The following is a 10,522-nucleotide window of genomic DNA, read 5'->3' on the forward strand; positions in this document are numbered from 1 at the left end:
TTTTGCAGAGGCCGTGCTCGTTTACACTCCAACCGGCTGTGCAGAAGTGTTCCCTTTCGCCACATCCTCTCCAGCATCTGTGTTTTTTGAGTTATGATGGACATCCTGAATGGTGTTGGGTGGTGTCTCAGTGTAGTTTTAATTTGCATTTCTCTGATGACTAGTGAAGCTGAGCATTTTTTTAAATGTATCTGTTGGCTGCTCATATGTCTTCTTTTTAATGGGGCTGTTTGTTTTTTTCCTTTCGGCGCGTTTGAGTTCCTTGGAGATCCTAGATGTTAGGCCTCTGTCAGATATAGAGTTGCCTACCATGCATTGTCAGTCTGTGGAATGTCTCCCTGCTCTTATGAGAGGTTGTTTGGCTTCGCAGAAGATGGTCAAGGGCTCGTGGCAGACACCGAGACCCGCCACCCCCACCTTCCACCCCTCTGCGGGCCACACTCCACAAGACGGAGACAGAAAAGGCACATTCCCCGGTGGAGGTGGCCACGGCCGCCGTGCTCTGTGGCCGCCTGTTCCACCGTCCCTCACATGGCGAGAGGGGCCCCGACAGACAGTGGGGCTCAGGCTGTGAGGACAAGGACGTCCCCCACAGTCTGATTCTGTGCTCTCTCGGGCACGGGCGGAGCTACAAGCCTGCCTTAAAAAACGGGTCACACAGTTATTCAACAGGAGGACGGAAGGGAAGAGCAGGCCATTTAATCACACATAATGGAAATTGCTTCCCTGTGCTCCAGGGAGCCAGGCAGCCTCTCACTCTCGCTTGCTGCCTCAAAGGAAGGTTTCAGTATCAGAAAGAACTTAGCTCCCTCCAGTACCCACATGGAAAACCAGATCAGAAACCAAAGCCCACCACGGAAGAAGTCCCAGAAGAATCCAATTTGGAAAGAATTTAATTAACAAAATAAAATGGAAGAAAATGGTCCAGGTGGGGCTCCAGGAGCGGACCCAGGCCAGGCGCTGGCCGCCCAGCACACAGACGAGCCTCGCAGCCACAGAACCAGCCCTGGCCACCAGAACACCCCGCAGACACCACGGGCTCCTGCACGTGGCACTATGTACAGATGTCAAAAACCAAACAGCTGCAGCTTGTCATGAAGTGGCTTCTAGCTCTCCTATGCTGGCTTGGCACATTCATGCATGCAAAGCAAGGAGGTTTTGAGGGCTTCACCAAACAGTTAATTTTGGCAAAAAGAGAAAACAAACAAAAAGCTAAAATTCATAAGCAGGATTAAAGCCACTGAAGTGAAAACGATGTATTTTTCAACAGTATGGAGTTAGACTACCACTACAATCTGTTTTTATAAAGTCTCTGCCATCCTCTCCCCCAGCTCAGGTCAAAGTTCGTAGCAGCAATGCACAAAGTCCTCTGTCAAGCCAGTGTTCGCGGCTTCCCGGGTCAGAGGTCACAGGTCAAGTTCAGTCAGTTCGAAGAATCATGGGCGGGTGCTCACTGTCCTCATCCAGGCGCAGGGCGCTGGCCTCATCCTCCAGACAAGCGCCGCCCACGGCACCCAGGTCGTCTGTGTAGGCTGCAAAGAGACAACATGGTCACCCTCCAAGGGCTGGGACACAACGCACACCCCAGGGAACAGCCTGTGACTGCACTGTGGAACCCCTGGTGTGGGCTTATGAACTGTAGCCCGAGTTAACACTTTCTCGGGGCTTTGCTAACTCCAAGGTCTCTGCAGCCTGAGACAGCTCAAGATGAAGTCACTTATTTTATTCTCCAACATCCATAAATGTCAGCACGATGCTGGCACAGTCAACAGGGCGGCCTGAGGGATGGCCGCAAACTCTGTTCAGAGAACGGGGAACAGGAACGAACGCTCCAACCGTTGGATACCTTAGAGGACGCCGCCAGGGATGTGTGGGCAGCAGGGCTCTGAAAGCACGGTTTCAGCAGGAACAGTGGCGAGCAGGCGCTCACTCACGTGGGGCAGACTACACGGTTGCCTGCGGGCTCAGGTGGCGCCGTGGCGTGAGTGGCCACGGCGGAGGATTGCCTGTGTCTGCGTCGTACTGACCAGCTGTCGCGCCACATAGGGGCCCCTGCTGCTCTCACCCCCCTACAGCCCTTGTCCCTTCCAGGGCCCTGACACCGGGGAGAGGGGGGTCAAGACACAGCTTGTGGGTGATGCAAGAGGTGGAGGGGAAAGGCTGAGGCCAAATGCCTGGCAAGGCCTTTAGGGCAGCATCTGAGCCGGGAGGCGGCATGCCAGGGCACAACCTGTGTGCATCCAAAGTCATCTGAGCCGTGACCGCCATTTTTCCTCAAAAGTAAAGAACAGGACTTCAGCCTTGAGAGGCCTCAGGAGAGCTCGCCTCGTTCCCGGAACCGTCCCTTCCCCGCGACGGGGGAGAGGTGCTGCTGAGAGTCAGCCTGTGGGCACCCGCGGGAGGCAGCAGCTCCAATTACCTTCCAGGTTTGCGTCATGCCCCTTACCAAGTCTCGTCGGAGACGAAGGCACACAAGTACCTTTAGCGACCGCTGTGCTGTAGGCCTGCGCGGCCAGCGGGCAGTCGTGGGAGGCGGAGTCTAAGATTTCACTGGCTGTCTCCATGCTGCCGTCCAGCCTGCGGAGGAGGAAAGCACACACAGACCTCAGCGCCTCCGTCAGGGCAGCCCCGAGCGCGGCCACCCGCTTCCTGTGGGCACCGCGTGGCGCCTCCGCCAAGCAGGACTCTCTAGAGTCTGTCACACTGTGGGGACTTTAAAAGCACCCCCTTTTGCATCTTTCTAGTATTTTTCCTGATGAGGAAAGTTATACCTCGTGAGGCAATTTCAGATTTTTTTTTTTTGAGTCGGAGTCTCACTCTGTCACCCAGACTGAAGTGCAGTGGCTGCTCCCAGCCATCGCAGCCTTGGCCTGCTGGGCTCCAGCGATCCTTCCGCCTCAGCCTTCCAAGTAGCTGTAACTACAGGTGCGCGCTACCACGCCCAGCTGATTTTTTTATCGATTGTAGAGATGAGGTCTCACCAAGTTGCCCAGGCAGGTCTCAAACCCGCGGGCTCAGGCAATCCACTCACCTCGGCCTCCCAAGGCGTGGGATTACAGGCTGTACCACTGAGCCCGGCTTCAGATCATTTTTAAGATGAGAGATCATAACTAAAATTCACCACTGAAAAAAAATCACCCCGCACTTCCAACCTTTGATTACAGTGCTGTTGTTAGAACTTTTTGATAATAAACCGGAGTAAGACAGAAAATAAAACTTCACTAGCTCCCAAGTAATTAACACACATTAACTCTCCCTTTTAAAGAGCAAATCTTATCAGACAGTGAGATAACCCACAAGCGATTGGGGAGGACACCTGCTGTGTCCTTCCCGCCAACGTGCTAAGCCCTGCCCTCAGGAAGAGGGCCAGGCCTCTCTTCCCTCTCCACAGGCCAAAACCAGGGCAGCTCCGGCCACTCCTCACCTCTGCACCCGGTCTCTGGGTGGGACCCTGAAAGCACGTGTGGGGGATCTGCCACCAAGTGTGGCCATGACCCCAGTCACAAGGTGAACCAACTGACCTGGGAAGGCGGGTCCCTAAATAGCACAGGCAGCCACGCTGGAACCCGCCCCTACTGTCACTGGTTTCCAAGGAAATGAACAGACACACAACATACAACAGGCACCCAAACAACCGCCTGGCAGAGTGCAGTGAAGCTTTGAGAAGCGACGGCCAGCAGGCACACTCACCGGTGCTGCTTCATCAGGGCGCACTCGCCGCCCTCCTGGGGGTCCAGGTTGTACATGTACAGGTACCCGTCAGAGGCTCCCACCAGCAGTCGGGGGATCTTCTGAATTCTAGTGGAAGCAAAAGCAGCCAATTTAGACCATGACTGTCACGAGAAGTGTCTTCCGACGCTGGCAGCTTGCCTTGGGCAGGGCTCAGGAAGAAATCCACCCAAACAAGCACAAATCTAGTCTTGTGTGTAGGCGCATTACCACACACAGGAGTACAGTGACCACACACCAATGCGCCACGTGGGGTGCAGACTGTCAAGGCCAAGGACACAGGCTTCGTGTGAGAAGCCCTGAATACCAAAGGGGAAGAGAACAGGATAAAACCAGCCTCGCGGTTCTGTGATCCTAAGAATGGTTATTTTCACCTGGGCTAGACCTTTTTCACCTATGCTAGGCTTATAACAAGGATGGAAAGTAATGTTGACAAGAATCATGGAACCACAAAGATCTGCTAACACTGAACTTAAAGATATCTGTTCCCACAGTGACACCTCAGACAGTCAAAATGACATCCAGACTCTGTGTGCATTCTGAAGCGCACTCCAGAGCCGCATGGAAAGCCCTAAACTGTGACACTGCTGTCTCTGGAGGCTGAGGGTATACACTGGCCAGCTCACATGGTTTGGCTTCATGTTTTTCATTAACATTAGATACTGTAAGCAAAAACAGACTGAGGAAGATATTTGGAATTAGAATACCACAGAGAATGCACGTTACAGCTCCGTCCGTTCCGTGTAACCCTTGATTAAGTCCAACTTCTACCAAGCTGGCTGACTACCCTCAGGTCAGGAGAAACGCTAAGGGGACGGCGAACCGCTGCCTCAGGTGCTCTGCAGCAAGCCACTGTGACCTGGCCTCTTGGCCCGTGGTACTCGGGTGGGAAGGAAGGCAGGCGCCATCCCTACTCACGTGGCTAGTGAGCAGATGTTCTTGTGGCCACAGAATGGCAGGCGGACTGTGGCAAAGGCTCTGCCCTGGTTGAACATCTCTGTCACTTGGGAAGGCAAGTAGCTGGTGGAAGCCATGAGCACTTTCCCAAAGTACCCAGTCCAGGTGGTGGGTTCCTCCGGGGGTCTGGAAGGAAATGTCGCCAGAAGTGGGATCTTTCCCTGGGAAGACCACCACGCCACCCTCCCAAAAACGCACAGCTCTGAAACCCGAGAGTGAAGCCCCCATCCTCCACAGAAAAAAGGGGCTGGTGGAAATACACTGCCACTCAGGCCCTGGGGGCATCACTGGCATCCTCTGGGGAGGGTCGGAAGCAGGTGCTCAGGTTCTAGTGCAGGAAGGGCACCCCCTCTGAGTGGCTTCCCCCTGTGTTGGGACGTGCAGCCGTCTAGGGCCTAGTTGCTGGCCCCGCTAGATCTCTGTAATGGGAAGCCTCCAACAACCTTGAGTACAAACCCCAAGCTTATCTTCCCACTGCCCGTGTACTTTGCAGGTTTTTATCTTTTGCATGCTGATGTTATCATAAGCACTCTTTGAATAAGACACAGAATACATACATAATAATGATCCTGGAGGATGTTTTTTAAAATGCAAGGAGAAGGTAGCCCTCCCTTCACCACACAAATTCAGTGAAGTAACAGAGAATTAAGTTAGTTGCTCCACCTCTCGGCTCAGCCGTGGCAGTGCTCACCCCGGTGGGCTGCCTAATGCTCATCACCCGCATTTCTATTTACGAGGGCGTCTGAAGGGGACTTCTGTCCTGACTAGGAGGTGTCCATCTGGACCGTTGGGCTTCATGCTGGGACTCAGTTTCCAGCATGCTGCTCCACTAAGAACCTTGTGTGAACCAACGGTCTCATGACAACCCCGGGCCTTCCCTGGAAATGCTGGGACAGGATGGCTCTGTGCCTCCATTTTCACCCAGTCAGGAAGCGGGGACAAAGTGCTTCGTATTTCTCTAAACAAACGTGTACTTGCAACTCACTTTTCTTTCACAGTCTCAAGTTTGAAGATGTGCACAGTCTCAGTGTTGCTGGATGCAGAGAGGAACATGCCATCCATGCTGAAGGCCAGTGAGCAGATGGTGACACACCTGGGGGGAGCGAGCATGTCAGAGACCTGTACTTCTACAGGCGACCAGACACACCCTCTGGCGAGGGACTAGCAACATCCTCCGGGGGCTTAACTGGGTGCCAGGGAAGAAAAGCTCCATCATGGCACACCCAGTTTCCTGATACTTTCCGGTCCTCTCTAGCCGTCTTCTCAAAGTGTTCTTTTTTTTTTTTTGAGTCGGAGTCTCACTCTGTCACCCAGACTGGAGTGCAGTGGCCGCTCTCGGCCACTGCAGCCTCGACCTGCTGGCCTCCGGCGATCCTTCCGCCTCAGCCTTCCAAGTAGCTGGAACTACAGGTGCGTGCTACCACGCCTGGCTAATTTTTTGATTTATTGTAGAGATGAGGTCTTGCCGAGTTGCCCAGGTGGGTCTCGAACCCGCGGGCTCAGGCAATCCTCTCACCTCAGCCACCCAAAGTGCTGGGATTACAGGCTGAGCCACTGAGCCCGGCTCTCAAAGTGTTCTTGAGAGGAAAGTGAGAGGTAATGGCATAGAGGAGCAAGTCTTTCATATATCCGCAAGCAGCCAACTCTCCTTGTGATTCCAAATAACAAAAGGAACTGGGCCCAGTAAACCATTTCTAGCTGAATTAGGATGAATCTATAGCCCTGAGGTTAGTAAAAGAAAAGACCCAATCATTTCAATCACAGTGATGCTCACCACGCCCGGAGGGAAGTTTCATATGCTAAGTCTCTACAGTACATCTTACAAATCACTGTGAAAATGCCAAGCCATCAAAAGAATGGGAACTTCCTCAAAACCCTAGAAATACAAGCTACTTTTAGCTCCCTCGGTAATGCTGGGGGCTTTATCAAGTCAATAAACATTTACTGGGCATTTGCAACGCACTGGCCACTGCTGGCCACTGCGCTCAAGCTGTGGAGATCAGGTGGACAGGAAGGGTTCTCACCCTAATGGGGGTGGAGTCAGATGTCAAGCTCGCTGTAAGCAAAAGAGGGCTGAAAAGCACAAGTGGAAGGCATCAGAGAAGTGCAGGGCAAGGAATCTGCCCCCACAGGAGGTCTGGAAGAGGCCTCCTGGAGGGAGACATGCGACATGCAATGAGGGTTTACAGAGGCTGGCCAGGCGACCAGACCCGCACATGAGCACAAGACACAGCACACACAAGACCCAGCAAAGAACAGAGCTGCTCTTCCGAGAAACTGAGCGTGCAGCATGGCTAAAACGGGGCTCAGGGCAAGTGGAGTCGAACCAGCCTGGGAAGGCATGGCTGGCGGAGGAAGCCATGCAAGGAGCCTGGAGTTAACTCTGCGGGTGTCCGGAGAGCAGGGTACGGTTTTAACGGGGTGTAATCTGACCATATTCACGCCTTCAAAGAGCAGCTGAGTCCATGTCTGAAGAACAGCCTGGAGGAAACCAGGGAAGCAGCCGAAACTAGGGAGGCTCCCGGCCAGGTGGAGGGGAGGTGTGTGTGGGGGTGGCGACAAGGGAGAAGTGGCCGTTGAGGGAGAAGTGAACGAAGGAGGAGGGAGGAGGGAGAAGAGCCCAATGGACGGGAGCTAACAGGACTCAAGGAATGGGGGGAAGGAAGCAAGCCACGTCCCTCTGGCTCGGGCGCAAGGAAGGTGGCCAAGGGCGTCTACCGAGACGAGAGATGCGAGGGATGACAGGGCACACTGGGGCTGGGTCCAAGGTACCCAAAGCCCAGCGGACAGGAGAGGTAAGGGCCCACCTCAGGAAAGAAGCTGGCTAGACTTCCAGACTGGAGTCGGCAACGCACACAGACACGGAGGTAGGGCGTGGGGCGGGGAGGCTCAGGGCCGAAACCGGCACAGCAGGGGGAGACGCAAAGCAAGAGAAACCTGGAAGGAAGCAGGGAGGGAAGGCCATGGCAAGCAGCAGGCAGGCGCTGGAAGGGGCTGAGGTGCTTGGGACCCTTTCTGACGCCAGGCACCTCCTCCTCCAACGACCAGCCTCAGGGACGGAGGCACCACTGATGCCATTCCAGTCTGCTGCGGAACCAGAGGCCCCCGGCTGAGTACTGCTGGCCAAGGCCACGCAGCCACAAGTGGCGGCCAGAGGTCTGACCCGTGGCCCTGGTCTGGAGCCTGGGCCTCGTCTGCTCGGCTGCTTCTCGTGGAGGGACATTCCTGCCGCCAGGGCAGAAGTCTGGAGGCGAGAGCTATGTGCAGATGCAGGAAGGTTCGTGCCTGGATGGGGGAGGTGAGGGACCTCCAGACTGAAAGGGGATGTGGGGGGGCTGGCGCAGGTTCTCAGAGAGCAGAGGCCAAAGAGAAGAGCGCACACAGGGTGAGGTCTGTTTCCTGCCACCTCACGCAGCCAAGAAGCTGCGTGGTGTCAGAGGGCCTGCCTGGCTAGGCAGCAGCTCCAGGCTCTCTCTCGGGTGACCTGGCCACCACTCTCCATCCAGGAGGGACTGCCGACAAAGGAAAACCTGGTTTGCTTTTGTGTGCGTTCTTTAACTCCCATGATGAGACTGCTCCGAAATCTCCACTGGTAGTCCAGCTGGGTTGAAAATGCTTTTGAATTAAATTGGAGTTTTCCTGGTGTTTCTTTAAAAGTTACCACTTGTTTGGTCACAGATAATATAGAACTGAAATGCAAATATAACCTCCAGAATCAAGACTGGAGATTTATATACTTTACCTCTTAACTCCTCTCCGAAACTCAAAGAGTTTTTGTCCCTCTGGAATGGAAAATACCCTAATCACGGTCCCCTGTAGCAGGGAAAGAAGAAAGAATTTTAGCTGAGTCAAAATAGACTTTTTCTGTGTCTTTCACAGCAGATTCCAAACGAACCAGTGCTCATTTCCAGTGACAGATCTGCCTGGGGCCTAGAGGGAGGTGTGGGCTCCTGGGCAGGGAGGGGGAGGAGCCCTGTGCACGTCACCTCCAGACTTGCTGCCACAAGCACACAGTAATGTTCCCTATTCTTCGGTTGACTTACTGTTAAGATTTCTTCAAATCAATCTACTGTAACTTACGACTTACTTTAACCAGTCTTGAAGTAGAAAGTAGAATATGATACTTCTATTTTTCCAAGTCATTTACAGTTTAAGCCATTAAAAATAAAACCTGCAACTGTGCACTGCATGCTGGCAAGCACTCGCTAAACTCCAGGGGCTAACGTGGTTCCAGTGGCCACTGAAGTTCTGTCCTGCCACTCTTGCGTTACTGACCAAGAGAATGGACTAGGTGAAAATCTCAAAAACCTTAAAAGGAGTAAATCCAAGCTTACAAAACAAGACATATCTCAAGAACATTTTTACTAAGACAAATGAAAATAGGACGACATGGGACCCAGCACTCCCTGCTTTGACATGAAGCATCTTCAATATGTCAACTGTCCCGTTTCCTTTCCCCAGATAAGCTAACACAAGATCTGTGGATGAGTGAGACAGAATGTGAGCATCTGGGAGCATAAATAAGAGAGTGTAGCCAAGAAAATAAAAAGGAACAGGACTTTCAACATCTGAATATTAAATGAATGCTATCAAGTGATAGTCTTAAATAGCACAAAAAGAAAAGACTGATAGAACAGAAAGGAAAACTTTAAAACAGGTGGCAATTCAGATTTGTGGGTTAGAAAGAATTACTCAACATTCGACTTCATACCATACACATTTTAGAAAGTCCAAACTGTTAAATACAAAACTTAAGAATATCTGATAAGTTTATAAATAGTAAAAAACAGATTACCTCAATGTAGAACACCAAGGAACTACTTAAATTAACTGCATAAATTGTAGTCACGCAATTGGATACTATAGCTATTATTATTATTATTACTATTATTATTTTCATTTTATTTTTTTGAGTTGGAGTCTCACTCTGTCACCCAGACTGGAGTGCAGTGGCCGCTCCTGGCCACTGCAGCCTCAACCTGCTGGGCTCCGTCGATCCTTCCGCCTCAGCCTTCTGAGTAGCCGGAATTACGGGCATGCGCTACCATGCCTGGCTGATTTTTTTTGGATTTATTGTAGAGATGAGGTCTCACTAGCCCAGGCGGGTCTCGAACCCACAGGCTCAGGCAATCCACTCACCTCAGCCTCCCAAAGGCACGGGATTACAGGCTGAGCCACCGAGCCCAGCTTATTATTATTATTATTATTATTATTATTATTTTGAGTTAGAGTCTCACTTTGTCGCCCAGGCTGGAATGCAGTGGCCGCTCCTGGCCACTGCAGCCAAGACCTGCTGGGCTCCGGCGATCCTTCCGCCTCAGCCTTCCAAGTAGCTGGAACTACAGGTGTGTGCTACCATGCCTGGCTAATTTTTGATTTATTATAGAGATGAGGTCTCACCAAGTTGCCCAGGCGGGTCTCGAACCTGTGGGCTCAGGCAATCCACTCACCTTGGCCTCCCAAAGCGCTAGGAATACAGGCTGAGCCACCGAGCCTAGCCAGTTATTGCTATTAAAATCAGGCTATGGCAAGAATAGGTTTATTTGAAAAAGTTATTGAAGGACAGTGGTCCTTTCTGGATGGAAGGACACAAACAAAATTTGTAATCTTGAGAATTAGGGACAAAATATTTTCCGCATCCATATATAAAACTAACCATGGCAAAAGTTAGTTAGGCTAAACTTTGAGGCTAAACCATAGGCTAAACTTTGAGATTTACATACGACTTTTTAATGGCACATCTAATGTGTAATACTCATTAGTTAAGAGTTGTTTCGTAGCTGGGCTCAGTGGTTCAGCCTGTAATCCCGCGCCTTTGGGAGGCTGAGGTGAGTGG

The 10,522-nt window shown here is 52.0% G+C and overlaps 1 protein-coding gene across 2 annotated transcripts in view; it reads right to left on the bottom strand.

The window, feature by feature from the left end:
• Positions 1-1,241: 1,241 nt before the first annotated feature.
• The window catches only part of WIPI2 (WD repeat domain, phosphoinositide interacting 2), a 34,205-nt gene continuing 24,924 nt past the window's right edge, over positions 1,242-10,522 (bottom strand). For both annotated transcript variants that reach the window (XM_021712119.1, XM_021712120.1), the window contains 6 exons: positions 8,429-8,499; positions 5,672-5,779; positions 4,648-4,812; positions 3,691-3,798; positions 2,447-2,577; positions 1,242-1,532 (listed from right to left, as the gene is read on the bottom strand). In XM_021712119.1, the coding sequence (XP_021567794.1) occupies positions 1,420-1,532; positions 2,447-2,577; positions 3,691-3,798; positions 4,648-4,812; positions 5,672-5,779; positions 8,429-8,499 (696 nt within the window). In that variant the 3' untranslated portion in view covers positions 1,242-1,419. The remainder of the gene's footprint in view (positions 1,533-2,446; positions 2,578-3,690; positions 3,799-4,647; positions 4,813-5,671; positions 5,780-8,428; positions 8,500-10,522) is intronic.

The sequence above is a fragment of the Carlito syrichta genome, unplaced genomic scaffold, assembly GCF_000164805.1.
Source record: "Carlito syrichta isolate Samal-C Ts95f unplaced genomic scaffold, Tarsius_syrichta-2.0.1 Scaffold303095, whole genome shotgun sequence".
NCBI classification, from domain to species: Eukaryota; Metazoa; Chordata; class Mammalia; order Primates; family Tarsiidae; genus Carlito; species Carlito syrichta.